General features: G+C 40.8%; 1 protein-coding gene across 1 annotated transcript; it reads left to right on the top strand.

The window, feature by feature from the left end:
* Positions 1–15,987: 15,987 nt before the first annotated feature.
* LOC311041996 (galactose-3-O-sulfotransferase 3-like) lies at positions 15,988–19,312 on the top strand. The gene is made up of 4 exons (XM_084052494.1): positions 15,988–16,055; positions 16,855–16,959; positions 17,483–17,774; positions 18,509–19,312. Exons 2-4 carry the CDS (start codon positions 16,871–16,873, stop codon positions 19,301–19,303), a joined length of 1,176 nt encoding a protein of 391 aa, XP_083908620.1. The 5' UTR covers positions 15,988–16,055; positions 16,855–16,870; the 3' UTR covers positions 19,304–19,312.
* Positions 19,313–22,318: the final 3,006 nt, after the last annotated feature.

The following is a 22,318-nucleotide window of genomic DNA, read 5'->3' as shown; positions in this document are numbered from 1 at the left end:
TTGCTCTTGAGTACCTTATAATTTAGGTCCACCCACACATACAGACCTGCTAAATGTAAGGTGCACAGATTCGACCATTTTTTTGTGTTATGTTTGGGTGCATGTGCATCCAAAATGGATGCACTCTGGAGCCCTGTTACGTAATACTTTTGCAAGACGGCACATGCTTAAAAATAACAGACCTATATCCTATATGTTGATAGCTTGTAGATCTGTTATTTTCCGCATGTGAAAACCTCCTACTATGGCGTATAAAGTATAGGCTTAATAGTTAATACCGTCTACCTCAGTCAAAAACAAATTCATTGTAATTTTGTAACTTGTAGTTACTTTGATTAATAACTGTAATAGTATTTCTGCTTTGGCAATACTTGCAATGAGTTACGCTACTAGTCACTGGGAAAATTAATAATATTACAGTAATATATTGCCTAGTAACTATATAGTTACTGTCCAAACACTAGTAAAAAATCATGTGTTTTAAACCACATCCACTCAGTCACTCACATACTGTGACTTTAATAGAATTACAATAGAAAAACATGTCAATTGTCTCACTGTGTTGTCAGAGAAGTTCCATCCACCCACGTCCATGTGCCCTCTGTCAATTTCACTCCAATCCATGATGATGAGTATTGATCCCCAGGGGTCAATCCTCTGATGAATTCCTGATCATATGTACATGATTGAACCATAATTAATGTCTCTGATATGTTAACGTTTCACTATAATCACAGCATTACATCACATGCAATGTTGATGGACACACACACACACACACACACACACACACACACACACACACACACACACACACACACACACATACACAAACCTGTTCTTCTTTACTGTTAATGATCAGCAGGTCTGCTCCTGTCTCCAGACATTGTTCTCTACTTTCCTCCCAAGTTTTAAATTCAGTAGATGTGTAATAACAGCTGCATCCAAACTTCTGCCATCCACTGGCACACGACTTGTCTAAATATCACACAAAATAAATTGGGTAATTGATTTTGGTTGTGGATGTAGAGGCCCCTCAAAGTGTGATTACAATTTGGGGCAGATTGGACACTGCATTTTTGCATTGAATGGAATATGAAATATCTGACTGATACATGTTTATCACATGACTCTAGAGAGAATGTGTTTGTGTATGAGTTTAGACAAAATCTGTAGAGGTAGAAGCAACAACTGCAAAATGCTAAACATTTTCCATGCAAAATGTTGGAAAATCTTGTGTGGCAGAAATGGGCATGGCCTGCGGACAGGGGCGAAAACATAATCCCCCCAGGCAATCCAGCATGGGCAGAAAATAATTACTATAAAATGTTTGTAACCTCTCTCACCGGCTATCTTTCTATTAAGCTGGTTTACGTCTCTTTGCAATTGGTCTCTCTCCATGATCAGGTTGTTGTATTTGGTGTATAGCTGATCTCTCTGCATGATCAGGTGGGCCTCTAGCTGGTCTCGCTCTGTGTATAGCTGGACTCTCTCAAGGATCAGATTGTTGTATTTGGTGTATAGATGGTCTCTCTCCAGAGACAGGTTGTTGTATTTGGCGTATAGCTGGTCGTACAGGTTGTAGCAGTTGTTTTGCTTATCGTCTGAATTATCTTCAAAGGAGCAAAGGTGATAAACACAGTTGTTAGCACTGTTCATGATGAGGTCAAGCATCTGTGTGGAAATGAGCTTTGAGAAGAAGGAAACTCAATGTTTCTGATCAGATGTGTGTGTACAATAAAGTACTATAGAAACCACACACTTTCAAAAGTGAGGCATGGTGGGTTCTGTGTGAGACACAAGTCTCTTTTTACTGTTGTAAGTGCGTGAATTTGACCTTTGACCCCCTGATACTCACAGTCCATGGCCATGTCTGTGGTTCTCACTACTGGTAGAACACACAGCAGCATAAGACACACTGCAAGCACTCTGACCATGTCTCTCTGGATGATGAGGTCTCTCTGGACAGCTGGAGGATATTAATACAATAGAATTCAACACTATTGCTATATGAAGTAATGATGTGAGAGGAGAGATAAACACTGTCAGTGTGTTAATGTGTACCTTGATCTTCAGCCTCCTGTGAGCCAGAGCCTCTGACAATGTCTGACACCATATTGTTCACCTCCTTTCTCCTCCCGCATCTCCTCCCTGACTCCATCCTATACTGAACCATCTTTGATCCAACTGGTTTGCCACTGTTTCCAGAAATATCAAGAAACGACACAAAAGTTGAACTTTATCAGTAAAAACTAATGTGCATGGACAGTAACAAAGTACATTTACTTGAGGACTGTAGAGTGCAGAGTATCTGCACTTTACATAAGTATTTTTCAATCCACTACATCAGTGGTTCTCAACCTGTGGGTCGGGACCCCCAGGGGGGTCCCCACATGATTTTGGGGGGGGTCCCCAGATGACAGTAAAGTGGCAATTTATTTAATACCTAAAATGTTGAACTATTAAAAAAAATATATGAAAAAAGATCTTTACTGCATCAAAAGTAATCAACAAACTAAAGACTGGTCAAACATTGGAGAAATTGTCAAATAATATAAGAAAGAGGCCAAAATTGTGAAAATAGCCTTGCATTGCTTGTTGATCTGCTAGTTTCACAATATTTATCTGTGGAACCAAGTCAAACTAAATGTAATGCCTCAACTCCAAGTGCTTGTCAGGGTGGGGGGTCCCCAGTTCTAAAAATATGATTATTTAGAGGGTCCTAAGTTCAAATATGATTATTTTGGAGGGTCGCGGCCCTGAAAAGGTTGAAGACCACTGCACTATCCATCGATTCCCACTAGGACTGGCAGGTGTAACATGACGAGTGGGCTTCAGGCAGCCAGCTATGGGTGCTACAGAGGCAGTGCCCGGACGGGAAGAAGTTAGGGGTTAAGTGTCTTGCTCAGTGACACTTTGACACATAGACCGGGTTGGGACGCAAACCTGAGACCTTCTGTTTCCAATGCGGCCTCTCTACTCAAAAGCCACTCAGTTATTGTCATCTAAAACATCGGTTCTCAAAGTGGGGTCCGGGGACCCCCAGGGGTCCTTGAGGGAGTTCCAGGGGGTCCCCCGCTAAATGATTGATAGTTAGGAACCAAATGGGGGTCCGTAGCTTAATGAATGTCAAATTGGGGGTCCTTGAAATTAAAATGGTTGAGAATCATTGCTAGAGCCGTAAAAATCTTCTCTTATGGGGGTCCCTGGCATATCTTTTCAAATGGGGGTCCGCGGTCTAATAAGTGTCAGTTTGAGGGTCCTTAACATGAAAAAGTTTGAGAACCACTGATCTAAAACATTCACGCAATTAATTTCACCCTCTCCCTTTCTCTCACCCTGTTCTCTCTCTCTCTCTCTCTCTCTCTCTCTCTCTCTCTCTCTCTCTCTCTCTCTCTTCTCTCAACATACGCACACACAACTTGAAACGACAGCTGTTGTTGGTAGATTTTCAGAACTATCAGGGCTGCCAACACCCCTGGATCCTGTGGGAGTCTCCTGGATTTTGACCACGTCTCCTGACAATCTCCTGGCTTGTTATTTATCCTGGATTTCTCCTGGATTTGGGATCAAACTCCCAATATTCGCTTGGGGAGCCCCCCCCCCCAAAAAAATCTCCTGGATTCTGACAGTCCAATGTTGGCAGCCCTGGAACTATGGCTTTAGCTTACTGTACATATTTGTTTAATAAAATGCCCGAATATACATATCATAACAAATTATAAATGGCTGGCCTTTTGTTGATTTGATTGTGTTTTATATGCTTTATTGTGTCTATAGTGAATCAGTGCATTAATTAGGTGGTTTTACAGAGCTACTGTGTCCTCTAAATGCATTGTGTAAACATTAAACAATACAGCAATGTATTGATATTAAAAGAAAATGTACTTTGTATTTTGTACTTTTGAATACTTGAGTATTTTTAAAAGCATGTATATTTGAATACTTAAGTAGGCCCTTTTTAAAAAGCAAGTACTCAAGTCATTTCACTCAAGTTAAAATTAGACAGAGTAATTTTCACTTCAATTTGACTATTGTTTATGTATTGAATAGTTGACCGGCAGTATCGCTATGCTTTGATTCAAGTACTGGGGTTACTTTGTCCATCTGATTCTAGATGGACAAATGATTCTAATGATTCTAATGATTCTAATGATTCTAATGATTCTAATGATATACATTACATTATGCATTACAACTATAATGTATTCTATTTATAAATATATTATGTTTAAATGTTATGTTACTCACATTGTCCAATATGTGTGTTGTCCTACAGTGGTCTTCACTGTTGCACTGTTGAGTTGCTGTCTGATCTAATCTGACTTTAAGAGCAGGCTCTGGTGTGCCTTGAAAAACTTTGAAACTGAACTGAACTATGAAAACATTAATTTTGCCTGAGGGAGAATAATATTTGACATCTTAAAAAGCAAAACACAAAGATCACAACAGACCTCTCCATGTGTCCAGCCCAGTAAGAGGAACCAGATGTAGGGCTAGACAGACCAGGACAGCATCAAACAGGTGGTCAAAATATTATATTCTTGTCATCGTTACATGACATTTTACAAGAGTACATTCATATGAATTACAATAACATAGAATTATCGGTTTATTCTCAAATATAAACACTACATGGGCACAAGAGACTCCACTGAACATTAAAAAAAATAAACTTTAGGGAATTGTAAATGTTTTATTTGTTTTATAACTTGCAAACCTTATACATCTTTGGCACTGACAATGACAATGGTACACTAAGTTGTAACACTGATATGAATACTACAAAATTATGAAGCATGCATGATAAAAAAATAATTCCCCCCACTTCTTTAGACTAATTCAGCCTATTATTAACACAGTAAAAATGGCAGTGTTGTATTAAATATATAACTGCATGTTGTTACATTACTTGATGGTCATTGAATTGTAATTATCACTTTGTTCATCCTTGACAGTACCACAAAAGTGTTTATGTAGTGGTTTATATTAACCAAATGAAGTCCCTATTATGGGCATGTCATAATAGGCGAACTTCTTCCTCTTCTTTTCCTTTCGGCTATTCCCTTCAGGGATCGCCACAGCGAATCATCTGCCTCCATCTCACCCTGTCCTCTGCCTCCTCTTCTTTCACACCAACTAACTTCATGTCCTCTTTCACTACATCCATAAATCCTTTGGTCTTCCTCTAGACCTCCTGCCTGGCAATTCGAACGTCAGCATCCTTCTACCGATATACTCACTATCCCTCATGAACATGTCCAAACCTTCTCAGTCTGGCCTCTCTGGCTTTATCTCAAAAACATCTAACATGTGCTGTTCCTCTGATGTACTCCTTCCTGGTCCTATTGGCAAACATTCAGCGAAAATAGCCGATCTACAAGCTCACAATGTGTCGCGTTGGCTATGTTCAGCTGGGGGAAGTTGTGATTATGGGTACAACATGTACTTTCTCTACAATAAATATTTTTTCCCCCTCCCAGTTCCACTACTAATTGCTACTCTTTAACTTGACAAAGTAGAACATTAAGCTGCAGTTTCATCACTGAATTAAGATAGATATACAGGTATCTTCTCACAGATCCAGTTGGCATTATATGAACATAACCAATTATTCCATCCTCCATCCCTGTGAAAGTAGGTTGCACAGTTCCTGTCTTCATTCTTACGAGGCCATCCACTGCCCCAGTACCTGCACAGTAAACAACGTCATGTATTTTAACCACATCCACTCTGTCACATACTGTGTACAGTGACTTGATAGGATTACTAGAGAAAAACGTGTAAAATGTCTCACTGTGTTGTCAGTGGTTTTCCATCTACCCATGTCCATTTGCCCTCAGTCATTTTCACACCAATCCATGATGATGCAAACAGATTGCCGGGGTTCAATCCTCTGATGAATTCCTGATCATGTGCACATGATTGAACCATAATTAATTGTCTCTAATATGTTCACTATAATCACAGAATTACATCATTATGAAATGTACTGTACACACGCACGCAGATAGACTAACCTGTTCTTCTTTACTGTTAATGATCAGCAGATCTGCTCCTGTCTTCACACATTGTTCTCTACTTTCCTCCCAAGTTTTAAATTCAGTAGATGTGTAATAACAGCTGCATCCAAACTTCTGCCATCCACTGGGACATGACTTGTCTAAAAAAATATTTATATATAATATGTATATACGTGTGTGTGTGTGTGTGTGTGTGTGTGTGTGTGTGTGTGTGTGTGTGTGTGTGTGTGTGTGCGTGCGTGCGTGCGTGCGTGCGTGCGTGCGTGTGTGCGTGCGTGTGTGTGTTTGGGAGGGGGGGTACCTGTATATGTCAGAGGTGGGTTTTGCACAATTCAGAGACCTGCCTACAAATTATATCATCGGTAGGCAGGTTTTTGCACTGTCCATAGCCCACCAATGAAATGTGTTTTTGCTAAATGTGCCCCTCCCACAAACGTTGCAAGCCAATTGGAATGGAAAATGACAAATCTGACTTATACATGTTCATCACATGACTCCAGAGAGAATGTGTACAGATTTGGAGTTTTGACAAAATCTGTAGGAGTAGAAGCAAAAAGTGTGTTTTGAAGAAAATGCAAAATGGTGGAAAATCTTGTGTGGCGGAAATGAGCGTGGCTTACGGACAGGTGTGAAAACATAATCCCCCCAGCCATCTGTGAGATAATACACTACTGGTGAGATAATACACTAATAGATATCAAATGTTTGTAACCTCTCTCACCTGCTCTCTCTCTCTTAAACTGGTTTACTTCTCTTTGTAATTGGTCTCTCTCCACGATCAGGTTGTTGTATTTGGTGTACAGCTGGTCTCTTTGCATGATCAGGTGGACCTCTAGCCGGTCTCTCTCCAGGATCAGGTGGTTGTATTTGGTGTATAGCTGGTCTCTCTCCAGGGTCAGGTTGTAGCAGTTGCTCTGGTTATTGTCTGAATGATCTGTAAAGGTCCAATACAGTAAGTGACAATAAACACCGCTACTGTTCATGATTAGGTCAAGTATCTGTGTGGAAATGTGGCTTTCAGGTTGGAAGGGGTTGAGGAGGGAGGCTGGCTGTGGGTGGTATGGGGGTGGGATAATGGGGATGTATGGGGATGTATGGGGGCGGGGGTATCGGGGGCATTGGGGGTGGGTAGGGTGGGTGGTTATGAGGTGTCTGTTTGGCTTAGATTCTGATTTTCAGGCTCATTGAAAACTCTAAAGCAGTGGTTCTCGAACATTTGCATGTGAAGGACCCCAAAATGTATATGTATTTGGCTGTAGAACCCCATGGGGTGTTTAATTATATTTTTTTACAAAATTTGACAAATTTGATCAATTTGACCTTTAACCCCCTGATACTCACAGTCCATGGCCATGTCTGTGGTTCTCACTACTGGTAGAACACACAGCAGCATAAGACACACTGCAAGCACTCTGACCATGTCTCTCTGGATGATGAGGTCTCTCTGGACAACTGGAGGATATTAATACAATAGAGTTCAACTTTAATATGATCAGCTTCAATGTTTCATTTCAAAGGACAATGGTTATGGAATCAGAAAAGCTTAATCTTTGATTTCTGCAGAAATACCCATATGTGTGATATCTACAATAATGTTCTGTAGTTGAACAGGTCTTCACCAACTTCTAAAGTTGCAATTTTGACAATGTTCTCAACAATGTGAAATGTGAAATGATAAATAAAACACAAGGAGGAACAGGCGCTAATGTTCATAATGTTTCTTTTGATTGCCATTACTTCAACATGGTGGTATGTCCCTTGTTATCATTGGTAACTTTTCTGGGTGACAAGCTGCTGTATTAATGATGTGAGAAGAGAGAGAAACACTGTACGTGTGTTAATGTACCTTGATCTTCTGTAGCCTCCTGTGAACCAGAGCCTTGGTCTGTGAGACTGTCTGACACCATGTTCACCTCCTTTCTCCTCCTGCATCTCCTCCCTGACTCCTCCATCATACTGAACCCTCTTTGATCTGACTGGATTGTCAGAAATATTAAGAAACAACACAAAAAAGTTACTCAAGTTTGTCACTAAAAGTGCAAATCAGTCGTGGATAGTAACAAAGTACATTTACTTTAGGGGTTACGTGTCTTGCTCAAGGACACTTCGACACATAGACCAGGACCAGGATATGAACCGGGGACCCTCTGTTTCCCAAACAGCCTCTCTACCCATTCAGCTATGGCTCAGTTTATTGTCAAATATAGCAAAGTTACAAACATCCACAATTTCACTCCTAGTCTCTCACTCTGTTCTGAGCTCTCTCTCTCTCTCTCTCTCTCTCTCTCTCTCTCTCTCTCTCTCTCTCTCTCTCTCTCTCTCTCTCTCTCTCTCTCTCTCTCTCTCGCACGCACGCACGTGCGCGCGCGCACGCGCACACACACACACACACACACACACACACACACACACACACACACACACACACACACACTTGATAGGACAGCTGTTGTTGGTAGATTGTATACATTCAAAACTATAGCTTTAGCTTACTTATTTGTTTAATAAAATACCCTAACCTACACATTTTGTTTAAATAAAAAGTGATGAATGGATGTCCTTTTGTTGTTTTACTGTAATTACAATGTTCTCTAAATGCACTGTAAACTATTATTTTATGCATCATAATATAATGTATTATAAATATGTTTAAATATTATCTTACTCACATTGTCCAATATGTGTGTTGTCCTACAGTGGTCTTCACTGTTGCACTCTGAGCTGCTGTCTGTTCTAATCTGACTTTAAGAGCAGGCTTTGGAGTGGCTTGAAAAACATGAAAACATTAATTTGCCTGAGGGAGAAGACTTTTTGACATCGCCATCCTAATAAGCAAAACACAGACCTCTCCATGTGTCCAGTCTAGTAAGAGGAACCAGATGTAGGGGTCTGTCTGGGAGAACTTTCCCCGACAACATGTCATGTCTAGTGTGTCTGCTAGAGGGAGAATCCAAGATAATGTTAACTTCAAGTCCTCCATAAACAAGGAGGCTGAACAGCAGCTGGACCTAACCATCAGTTAGTTGAGTTGTAACAGGTTCTATTTACAGTACCAGTATTTCTCTGTATGTACACAAACAAACAAACATGGCACTCATTGTACACACACATTTGCACTCAAAGGACCACAATAGAAATGTGTCTTGTCTCATACTTTTGACAGATAATATGTACAAATACAGTATGGTCATGTACAGTACAACAGTATGCAGTTTTTTTTGGTCAATAAAAACATCAATCAATTAATAAATCAATCAATCCATCGGTTAAATTGTTTAAATTGTGATAATTCTGTCTCATTGACAATATGTCCAAAACAAAGACAAAAGTCTCACAATACTTCAATACTTTTAGGGTCTGTTAAAAAGTAACACACACACACGCACGCACGCACACACACACACACACACACACACACACACACACACACACACACACACACACACACACACACACACACACACACACACACACACACACACACACACACACACACACACACACACACGTAAGACTTGGTGCATCAGGATTGGTGAGCCATTCTGGTGCACTCCAATCATGGCCTGGGGGTGCTTTTAAAAGCAAGGCGTTGGAGTTCAATAACAGATTTGTTTTGTACGGGCAAGCAGAGTGGTCCAGCATGACCATGGTATGTTTTGATAATAATTACTGGTAACGTAATTATTACAAAGTCAAAGTCTAAGTAAAGTACATGAATGGGGTCAATAATGTGACTATGTATATTGTGCGTTGGGACTCAGTAACTTTGCAACGTTAGGCCATGGTCTGCTCACTCTGCTTGTCCTGTGGTAAGTTTATTACATGCACGTAATGATAATGTGTTCTTATATTGAATTATTTTATTGTGTATTGTTTAACCCACTGAATGAAGATTGTTCCTCTGTGTATACCATGTAAGAGTTATATTGCAGTAACCTCTCAGTAGTGTGGTGCTATTTGCAGTGCAGTGAAACTATACTATACTAGTAATGGGAAAAGCCCTCGGTGTGCTGTGTATTAACTTTGTTTTTCTTTACTGCTGCATTCAATTTAATAGGTATCTTGAGGATGATTGGAACTAATCTGTGTTATAACGTGGGCTAAATTGTCATTTAAATGAAAATAAAATGTCCATTTTGTATCTTCTGGTGTCTTCACTGAGTCTCATACCCAGTTTTAAAGCTCTGCTAAATGAACCTGTATTGCTAAAAAATAAAGCCTTAATTGGTTGTTGGTGCAATTCCAACTGGCGTAGTCGAGTAGTGTTAAATTCATGTATTTTAGTAACCCCTATTTTGGCCAGGGTGTTACATGTTCAGCATGTGTAGCTCTACAAGTGGAGAGTATTAGGCTATTCAGACTCTGCGCATACTGTACATTACTCTATACTGCACACGTGTGGTCAAGATACAAAACAGCAAGCTTGCAGAGAATTGGCTTACAATGATGCCATGAAAATGTTATTTAATGTGATTATGTCCATTTGTACTTCTGTACAATCAAATGTTTGAGTTTTTCTCAGTTTCAACAATAATCAAGACTCAAGACAGGCTTTATTTGTCACTTAATTAAACAAGTACAAGCAGCAAAATGTTGGTGGGACTTATTAGGCAGAACTGAGCTAAAATAATAATAGAAACAATATAGCTGCAAGCAGCGATAATACGGGGCCAGTGAATAGAGAGAGAGAGAGAGAGACATGGAAACGGAATAGATTGAAGAGAGAGAGAGTGACATGGAAACAATAGATTGATGAGAGAGAGAGATGGAAACATAATGGTTTGATTGGACATCTCAACCTATTGCCATTAACAGGATTCGAACTCTCAACCTTCAGACTAATAGGCTGCAACACTACCTATAGTGCTATAGCTTTGTCCAGGCTGATATTGTCTGTTGAAGATCATAAACTCTTGCCTTCTTTCATGAACCAAGCCCCTGTTTCACTAACACTAAGATCACTTGTTCACAAACCATTTACCAATGAAGAAATTGTCTCCTCAGAACCAAAACTAGTGAAAGTAGCCGATCTACAAGCTCACAAACCATGAAAAGTTGTGAGATTGTAGATCAGCTATTTTCAGAATGAAGTATGTCATACGTTGAAAAAACGTACTCTCAAATAAGCATTTCAGGTTATCTTTACCATTTGCACATGTATTCATTGATACAGTCATGTTGTTTGCAATTCAACTTAAATTAAGTCTGCATCAAGTGAGGCTTGAACTGGCGACCTTGAGATTGAGAGGCATTCATTTAAGGGAGACGCCATTGGCCCAACAGACAAATAACTGTGAAAAAGGAGATCACACAGATGATACAGTTTCACGCAAATAGCTGAAAAATCCTGGGTTTAAGTGTTTTTCAAACTGCTCAAAATTGCGGACAATCTAAGGGCGGAGCTTACTGGTCAAAGCGATAGATGTGTTCCTCATGAGTCAAGGCACAAGTGTAAGCAAGTTTCACGACTTTCGGCCAAACGAGGCATGAATTTTGCCTGTTTAAAGTTTGCATTTTCAAAAAATTGCTATAGCGCCCCCCTTTGGCCAATTGGAGTGAGATTGGTTTCAGTGATATTTGGAATGACTCTCTACATTACTGCAACGTTTCAAAGAAATGTGAGTCTTGCATGTATGTGTTAGGGGCAGATGAATAATTTTCATAAAACTGCAATAGTTAAAATCTATTTCCTCCTGGGATTTTTGAGTAATCTGCACAAAACATTTTACACATTTTACACATTCATTTTACACATGAACTTAGGACCTTTGCCGACAAAACAAAAGCGGCGGATTTTCCATAAGTGAAAAAATGCAGAAGTTATGAGCCAATGGCTGTTTTTCATATAATTCAAAATGGTGGGCGATCTAAAGGTCAGAGGTCAAAAGTCAGACCACAAAAGTTGTCGGGCATGAAGAGACGCATGTGTGTATCGAAGTTTCATGGTTGTAGGTCAAACAGGGCATGAGTTGTACCTGTTCAAAGTTGGCACTTTCAATTGAGTGCTATAGCGCCACCCTTTGACGAATGAGTGTGAGAATTATTTCTTGGTAGTTTTTCATGAGCATCTACCATATGGCCGAGTTTCGTAAAAAGCGTATGCACGGTTAAGCCAGAACTGGCAAAAACAAGTATTTTTCAAACTGCTCAAAATTGCGGAAAATCTAAGGGCGGAGCTTAATGGTCAAATCGATACGTGTGTTCCTCATGAGTCAAGGCACATGTGTAAGCAAGTTTCACGACTTTCGGCCAAACGAGGCATGACTTATGCCTGTTTAAAGTCTGCCTTTTCAAAAAATTGCTATAGCGCCCCCTTTTGGCCAATTGGGGTAAGATTTGTTTCAGTGATATTTGGAATGACCCTGTACATTTCTGCAAAGTTTCAAAGAAATGTGAGTCTGCATGTATGTTTTAGGCGCAGATGAATAATTTTCATAAAACTGCAATAGTTAAAATTTATGGAATCCTGGGATTTTGGAGCAATCTGCACGAAACGTTTAACACTTGAACTTTGGACCTCTGCCGACATAAAATAGGGAGCGGATTTTCCATAAGTGAAAAAATGCAGAAGTTAGGAGCCAATGACTGTTTTTCATATAATTCAAAATGGTGGGAGATCTAAAGGTCAGAGGTCAAAAGTCAGGGGGTGAAAGTTGTTCAGCATGAGGAGACGCATATGTGTATCCAAGTTTCATGGCTCTAGGTCAAACAGGGCATGAGTTGTACCTGTTCAAAGTTGCCATTTTCAATTGAGTGCTATAGCGCCACCTTTGGACGAAAGATTGTGAGAATTATTTCTTGATCGTTTTTCATGACCATCTACCATATGGCCGAGTTTCGTAAAAAGCGACTGCACGGTTCAGCCAGAACTGCGAAAAGTGGCAGAAGAAGAAGAAGTGACAGAATACTGCCAATAACAAAACAGGTCCAGAGCTGAGCTCTGGCCCCGTAATTAGTATTTAAATGCTGAATGCTATAGAAATAAAAGTCAGGGTTAGGTTCTTGTCTTAGAGACAGGTACATTAGCTTATCCTATAGCAGCGGTGTCAAAAGGTGCACAAGCAGAGGCATAACATATCCTGTATCTTTCTATCTTTAGCAGCTGTGTCAAATAAAATGTGCAAAAGAAGGCACACACATAAGAAAATAATTTGTCTGTTTCATTCCGTTGTTCTATTTTGGTTTCACTATTAATTCCTACTGTTTAACTTGACTGTATAGTTCCTTTGGATGAGGGCTAGGTAGACAGAATGACAAGCCAACTGTTGCAATAATCCGGATTTATTTTCTTTAAAGTGCACAAAAAATGATGTTCAAAAAAATAGTTTAAAAAAAAGTAATTCAAAAAAACACAAAACAATAAACTTACATGCTTCAAACAAGCAACATGTCCAGAGACTAACTGACTCTGTCAGACTGAGATAAAGGGGCAGGGCAGAGCTTTAACAGCAGCATTGTGCCCGTGACTTTCCTAACTCAGGCCTGAGACTGGACTGACTCATATCATCTACCTGAATGGCTCTACTTAGTGGCCTCAACCATGTCCTAAAAGACAGGCAACCTCAACACATTCCCCTAAAATACAAGTGAACTCAAACAAAGAAAACATTTTCCAAACTTTACAGAAATGATTCAAATCAATCAAAAGGTAAGTATTAATCATGTTTAACCACACCTCTTTTCCATCATAATATACCTTATACAGAAAATCCCACACTCCCCTATCAAATGGTATGTCCCAATTCCCCTACCCTCCATATAATGAGCACTATGGTCATGTGTTACTCTTTTCAGATCCTCAGACCAGGAAGTGGTCATGGCAAGTATGTGTGTTTGTTTGGTGTGGTGAGGAGCTTTAAACTGTTGAGATACAATAAAGTGGTTATGTTTTAAACAAACAAGTGTCTCTGTGTTGTTTGTATGAATGAAATGAATATGAAATGAGTAGTATGATAAATGCATATGTTAAACAGAAAATAATGAAAATAATGGAACATGTGAGGCTATAAAGGTAAAGTGGGAAAGGCAGTGTCTTTACCACATTGACCAAGCGGAACAGCAGTTTCATTTCATCAGTGAAGTTAAGATAAATACATCTTCTCACAGATCCATCAGGCTTTATATGAACATAACAATTTACAATTTAGTTATGTAGCAGACGCTCTTAATTCAAAGTCTAGTTTACAGTAAGCAAGGACAACACAAGGTAATACATCAAATGCATAGAAATGGTCATTTAGGATCATAGGTAAACCAAGAACCTATGATCAGTCTAACAGTAGAATATCCAAAAAATATATAATCTGTACATTGAAACTATGCACACTGTAGGATGCTCCTCTGCGACACCACACGACAACTGCTGTATATATATAAAGTGTCTTAAGACAACTTGTTGTTATTTGACACTTTAATAAAATTGAATTGAATTGAAAGACATTAAACATGTAATTTTTTTGTCAGGTGTGTCATGCTCCGCTCCTCGGCCCTTGGACCTTGACTGCCCTTATTAGGTGTCGGACTAATCAGGACTGTTCTGTTGTTCTGTATGCTCTGTATTTGTCTTGTATTCCTGTTCTGTTTGGTTTTGGTTTTCTGTTACTCTGTTGTTGCCTTGTGCTTGTGCACCTTTATTTTGTAATGTTCTGTGCCTTCCTGTCTGCCCCTGTAGTTCTGTGCCTGCCTTGTCTAACTGTGATTGGTCAGTGTTTCCACCTGTGACCTCTTAGTCCCCCAGCCTATCCCAGTGTTGATTGTCAGTTGAGTTCCCCTGTTAGTCTAGATGGAAAGTGGGGTCCACGCGCATAGGGTGGATTTTTTCCCGCCACCTGGTTTTTCTTAATCCTTGAAGTGTGCATTTTAAGTTTCTGCCAGGTACCAGACTGAAATAATGTTCAATAATGACTGAAATAATTTGTCTCTCACACACACACACACACACACACACACACACACACACACACACACACACACACACACACACACACACACACAACCTTATTTCAGGCAGAATCTTTAACACAATATCAAGAATTAGTAAAAAGACAGATGTAATCTGAACAGTTTTGGCTGTGTTTTTTGCTATGTTGAAATAGAGCCAAGATATGCTTTAATCTTAATAATACCAATTTTACTGAAGTCTGCAGACATTATTTCAGCCTGGTGGTAACTGTTAGAATCTTTAAATTCCAAGGATTGAGAAAATGCAGTTGAAAAATCCATCTTGAGTATCTAGTAAAAACAGAATTATATCGGCTTCGTTTTTTTTTGCATTTTTTTTCCTGTAATAGTCAAGATGTGCTTGAATCTGAATAATAAACACTTTATTGAATTCCTTGGGTCCAATTTGCATGGGGGAAAAAACACATTTGTCTCTGTAGGTTGTTTCCTTCAAAAGTTGTGCTCTTTTAATTTTTTCCATTTTCTGGTTTGGGTTCAGGATATGTCTAATAACGGGTTAAAATCAACCCCATGGGACATTTCAGCCTGTTACCTGGCAGAATCTTAAAATACACACTTCAAGGAATAAGAAAAACCAGGTGGTGAAAAAAGAATCCACCCTATATATGCGCATGGACATTGTGTTCCTTGTTGGTTTGTAACAAGGACCTGTTGAGTGAGTCTGTCCTGTGTATGTATCCTGTTTTACCTGCCTTAGTTTTGCCTTCATTTGGAAGATCCTGTGTTTTGTTAATAAACTCTTTAAGTTCGTCTGTTCTGCCTCCTGTCGCCTGCTTTTTGGTCTTCCGTACTCATTCCTGACAGTGTGACCGCCCCTGGGAGGCATGCGTTAATCCGACAGACCTTTTCTCCGACTATGTGGCATCCGCGTGCGGTTAGGGTTAGGGTGCGGGTTTGTACTGCACCCACAGCCCCTATGCGACGTGTTCATTGCGACGACAAATGCAATGAAAAAGTTTTGGCCCTCTGCTAATGCAACAACAGCCCTGCCTTTTTGACACAACTTTGAACCAGACAGATCTAAAAAAAGCACAGGTTTAGAAAGGATTATCTGAGGCACGCAGAAACCTGGTGAGTAGGAAGCTATGCTATGCTATCAATCAATCAATCTTTATGTCAGACTCTAATAGGTCCATATAAAAGACAATACAAGACAACAAAAAACACATTAAAAAGAGGCACATCTAAAAACAAAAACAAAATCGTGAAAATGTGTGCAAATCTTTGAATATATGTATACATTTTTTAACTCAAATCTTTGCTTCTGGGGTCCCTGGAACAACATATTTTGAGATGGGGGGGGGGGGTCCACGGACTAATTTTGGGTGGTCCTTGACACTAAAAAGTTAAAAAGCAACATACGTTTAAAAAAAACATCTCCAGAAGCAAAGATTTGAGTTATAAATGTCTGCTTGAAAACATATATATTCAAAGATTTGCACATGAATTCCTTGAGTCCAAATTGTATGGAAAATGTGTTCATTTGTATGTTGTATACTTCAAAAGATTTGCTATGTATGTGTCCCTTTTTGGGTTTGGGTAGGATAGGTGTAACATGACAGAATCTTAAAATACACACTTCAGGGATTGAGAAAATGCAGTTGGTAAGAAAAAGTATTTGGTAAAAAAGTCTAATAGAGTCAAGATGTGCTCGAATCTGAATAATAACCACTTTGTTGAACTCCTTGGGTCAGAATTTCTTGGGTTAAAAAAAGATCCACCTATGCGCGTAGACCCCACTTTCCATCTAGGTCCGTATCCTTGCATTACGTGTATAATAATATGGCCATACCCATAGCCTGGAGAGACTATTGCTCTACGCCCACTGTGACATAAGCTCTGTGAATGATCTCTCGTCTTCCTCCCACAGTCTCAGTGAGACAGAAATGTTACTGAAGAAGGTTTTCCTGGTTCTGGTGGCTGGCATTCTGGTCAGCCTCCTGACCATACTGTACTATGGGGGTCAGCTGAGATGGTGAGTGACCACACCGCTCGCTCCCGCAACAAACAACCTGTCATTCACACATGCAGACACACTGAAAAATCTTGGGTGTTAATTTAACTCTAACATTTAACCACTTTCAACCTGGCTTCCTTAATTTGGTAATATCTAATACATTAGGCTATAAGTGGAACTTTCCCAAATTGCCAAAAAATACCCAAACTAGGTCACCCGTCACATTGGGAAACGCTTGTAGATCTGCAATTTTTGCTATTCACCATACGACAAAGTAAATATGACACACACACGCACGCACGCACGCAAACACACGCGCACGCGCACACACACACACACACACACACACACACACACACACACACACACACACACACACACACACACACACACACACACACACACACACACACACACACACAATCAATCCTAGGCTCCATCCATCATATGTGGCTCAAGAATGTTCCCTAATAAAAATACAAACACAAAAAATGCTGAATTATTACAGTGACTTAATTCAATGTGAATGCTCTCCCTCCAGGTCCATGGAGGCCTTCCACCTGGGTTTATCTGCACCGTGCTCCCACCCATCCCCGGGCCTGAAGCCCAAACACACCAACGTGGTTTTCCTGAAGACCCACAAGACGGGCAGCAGCACCATGCAGAACCTGCTATTCCGCTTTGCAGAGCGCCACAAGCTGACTGCGGCACTCCCCATAAACGCGTGTGGCCACCAGTTCTGCTACCCACAGTCCTTCAACACCCGCTTCGTCCACCCAGGCACCCTGCCACCCAACATCATGGCCAGTCACATGCGCTTCAACCACGCTGAGGTGCTGAACTTTGAAATGGGCTTTAACACAATGATCAATGTTTTTGAAATGTTGATGTCAATGAAATTTGCTCAGGAAGCTCTCAGAAGGTTCCCCTTCCCTGACCCAAATATTCCATTCAAACACATCTGAAATATTTTCTAAAAACGAAATATGGTTAAAGAGATTCCGTATGTTAACTCATTCACTGTCAAGGATGACTTATGATGAGACATCCCAGTTACGGCATATTTGGTTACCTATCGAATTCAGTTTACTTCCCGTCACGTCCTGCTAAATGTGCTTGACATTTTGGCAATATTGCCCACCCCATGAATAGTTATATCAGCATGCCCATATATGGGCAATTTGGCATTAACTCAAGACATCAGGGATCTCCATACATGGGAATAAAAGGGACAAGGACTGACAAATACAGAGATCTCCATACAGTATGTGGCCATAAAGGGGCAAGGACTGACAGACACACAGATCTCCATACTGTATATGTTCATAATCTGTCACATCTGCAGTGGCACGTAGGTGTCGAACTCTAGAGGTGAAGGCTGCATAGCGGCCCGAACTTCTAGTTTTATACAATTTCAGGATTGCTGCTCTTGTCTTTATATCTTGTTAACCCGTCATTATAGTGATATTTTTGTATTAGGTGTGCATAGTGGCAGGCAAAGTTTGTGTTGTGTAAACACCTTTTGTTTTACTGTACATATGATGATAAAACTTCTTGTATCTTGCAGGTGCGGAGTCTCATGCCGAACGACATCACATACATCACTATTCTCCGAGAGCCGGGCTCCATGTTTGAGTCGTTGTTCACTTATTTCAAAGAGCATTGTCAGAGTTTCAAGAATGTTCCCAACGGATCCTTGGAGGCCTTCATGGAGGAACCCTGGCGGTACTACCACCCGGACGACGTGGGCATTCCCGCCCGCAACGCCATGACCTTCGACCTGGGCGGTGACAAGGACCGGCCGGTGACAGACGCGGCATACGCCCGTGACTTCGTGGCAGAGGTGGATCGCTCCTTCTCCCTGGTGATGATCGCGGAGTACTTTGACGAGTCGCTGGTTCTCCTCCGCCACCTGCTGTCCTGGGACCTGGACGACATTCTGTATGTCAAGCTCAACATGCGCGCAGCCGGCTCCAAGCAGAGCCTCGCACCGGGCCTCTCCGCCAAAATCCGCACCTGGAACTCCCTGGACGCACAGCTCTATGACCACTTCAACGCCTCGCTTTGGCGGAAGCTGGAGGCCCTCGGCCCGGCCTGCGTGGCGGAGGAGGTGCGCCTCCTGCAGCAGGCTCAGGAGAGGCTGATGCAGAGCTGCTTCGGAGGCCAGATGCCGCTGCTCCGCTCAGGAAAGCAGATCAAGAACAATAAGTTGCGCCCCTGGCAGCCCGGCGGCAACGTGGACATCATGGGCTACGACCTGCCGGCTAACGTCAGCCTGGTCAAGGAGCTCTGCCTCAAGCTGATCATGCCAGAGGTGCAATACTCAACTATTCTCCTAAGATCTCAGACACTTCCTGTCTGAAGCTGGACTTGAACCATTTTGATTCTTAATCTCTGGGAATCAAAAGCCAATTTGGTTCCATTAGTAAACTCTCTGAGTTACAGACCCATAACCAGGGACGCAAAGGGTATTTTAGAACCCACCTCTCCATTCAGAATCCGGTGGCCTCGGTCCAAAAAGAGGAGCAGTTTCCCGTTAGACAGACGCCCCCCCCCCCCCCCCCCCCCCCCCCCCCCCTTTTCTTTGTACATATTTTTTGTTTTTCATGCTTTTTAGTTTTTTTGTAAATATAGTGTTATATTTTCTCTGTATTTTTGTGTTGATATTTGAACTGTTTGGGTGATACTATATATGTCTATGAAATGAATACCAAGGACCTCAATGGAAACAAGACCGCAAGGACTTTTTTGAACGGACCTTTTAGACAAAGTTTTATAAATTTATGTAATTGTGATGTTTGCCTAATAAAATTTTCAATCAATGAAAACTCCTACAGATTTTGTCCAAACCTTACGCAAATCGGTACACAGCATCTCTATAGTCATCTGATCAACATGGATCTGTCTGATTTTCCATATTCCATGCTGATTGGCTAAGATTGGCTAAGATTGGCTTCCAAATTTGCAGGATTGGTTTGTTTTGAACAAAATGCCTCAAATCATGAACACAGCGTGCAATTTCCGTGACATTTTGCACGCACATTCCCACTAGGCCGAGGAAGAAATGCCACCCTTTTCAAATTGGCCTGTTATAGCGCCACCAACAGGTCTAATTTAGCCAAACACATTTTCGGAACAAAATGCCTTACATCATGAATGCAGTGTCCGATAGAAAGGCCTAAGAATAAATGGCACCCTTTTATACACCCTATTATAGTTACACCAGGAGGCCACAATAACCTACCTGGCCTGGCGGAGACCTGTGTTCCGAGGAGCACTTTTTCTAGTTTTACTTAAAACTGTTAATACATTTATAGGATGACTATTATATGCATAAAATAGTCATTTCACATTTTGGGCAGTGCTATAATTCTTGCATTGCTTTTATTAAAATGCAAATATTTCTGTGAAATGACGCATTGTAGGTAATGATGTACAGGTAAACACTGCTGCCTAAGCACAATCCTTTTTGAAAAGACATCAACATTCTCAGTTGGAGAGACTGAATATATAAGTTGTATTTGCACATAGTACAGTAGGTTTAGCTGCAGCAACATCTAAAATCAGATAATTCACTGTCAGCTGATCCCCAGCTCTCAGGATCACATTATTCACTTCAAGTTCCTAAAACAAATACATAATAGGCTACTGTACAACCCACTGGGTTGTCTCAAAAGTGTCACATCATGAAATGAGAGGAGAAATAAAACACAAGGAGGAACAGGCTCTATTCATTATGTTTGACAGGTACTGTACATGGGTGTCTTTGTGGTGTAGTGTATCTTGTAGACCATGCCATTGCAAGATGCTGTACTCTGTCCACTACCCTGAGCCATGCTACCCTAGCAAAATGAGCAGGGGTTAAATTAGTTGTATAAGTAAGGCCAAGCAGTAGCCTGACCAGCTTGTTTTGGGATGTCTGGAGCCTTGTTTTTAAGGCCTTTTTGGTGCTATGATTGACTTTGGATGAGTGCTCCTGTTAGAGTCCTCAATGTATTCTTACTGACCAGTGAAGCAGATCCTCTACAAAAAATCTTCTTTGGTTGACTTTTTTGATTACTTTAGTTGCCAATTTATCACTGGAAATATTTGCCTGAAAAATGGAACCCAGGTAGGTAATTTCCTCTGTTCTTGTGATAACATTGTCACCCACTTTTACTGTGAAGCCGTCGGCCTTGCCGAGGTTAATTTTGGACCCAAAATGAATGGATTCAGTTTTACACAGGTGTAATGATAGTTTGTTATCAGCAAGCCAGCTGCTGATAACAAAATATCTAGCTCGAGTTCAGAGCTAAGGGCTTTTTTCAACCTGCAACTTATCCCTGTCCGAGACCAGCAGAGCCGAGTTATCCGCGAACAAGAACAAATTGCAGTCACAACCTTGTGTCATGTCGTTTACATATATTAGGAAGGCCCTAGTATGCTTCCTTGAGGAACGCCACAGCTCACTGGGAGGGGAGGGGACAGGGTTCCGTTCACCTCCACCGCCTGTTCTCTCCCCTCCAGATAGGATTGCATCCAGCTCACTGATGTGCTGGATCAAAAACCGGTTGCTTTTAGTTTATCAATCAATATAGTAAAGGGTTAAAAAAGAACTCCATGGGACATTATTTCGGCCTGTTACCTGGCAGAATCTTAAAATACACACTTCAAGGATTAAGAAAAAACACGTGGCGGAATAAATCCACCCTATGCGCGTGGACCCCACTTTCCATCTCCCGTGGGGTGACAAAGTGTTGATTGTCAGTTGAAGTTCACCTGTGTGCTGTTACGCCTGTGTCTATGTATGCCCTGAGTTTGCATTGTGTGGGTTTGTAACAAGGACCTGTTGAGCGAGCCTGTCCTGTGTATGTATCCTGTTTTACCTGCCTAAAAAGGCATAAGACAGCCACAAAACACTTGTTTTAAATGTGTGAGGGAGGCCTTTAAGTTCATCTGTTCTGCCTCCTTTCAGCTCTTTGCTGACAAGTTTCACAAGTTTTGTCACTCTGCCGATGCAACAACAGCCCTGCCTTGTTGACATAACTTTGAAGGAGTACCACGATTTCTAAAAAAGCACAGGTTTAGAAAGGATAATCCGAGGCACTCCAGAAACCTGGTGAGTAGGAAGCTATGCTATGCTATCAATCAATCTTTATTTCACACTCTAATAGGTCCATATAAAAGACAATACAGGGGACAAGATAACAAAAATGAAAAAAAAAGAGGCACAACTAAAAAACAAAAACAAATCGTGAAAATGTGTGCAAATCTTTGAATATACATATACATTTTTAACTTGAATCTTTGGTTCTGGGGGTTCCTGGAACAAAATCTGTTGAGATGTGTGGGGGGGGGGGGGGGCATTAGTATAGCATTAGTTAAGCATTGGTGAATA

Source organism: Gymnoscopelus microlampas (assembly GCF_963454915.1).
Source record: "Gymnoscopelus microlampas genome assembly, chromosome: 3".
Classification (NCBI taxonomy): domain Eukaryota; kingdom Metazoa; phylum Chordata; class Actinopteri; order Myctophiformes; family Myctophidae; genus Gymnoscopelus; species Gymnoscopelus microlampas.
Note: the sequence above shows the minus strand (reverse complement) of the source record. Positions and strands in the feature narration are given on the sequence as shown.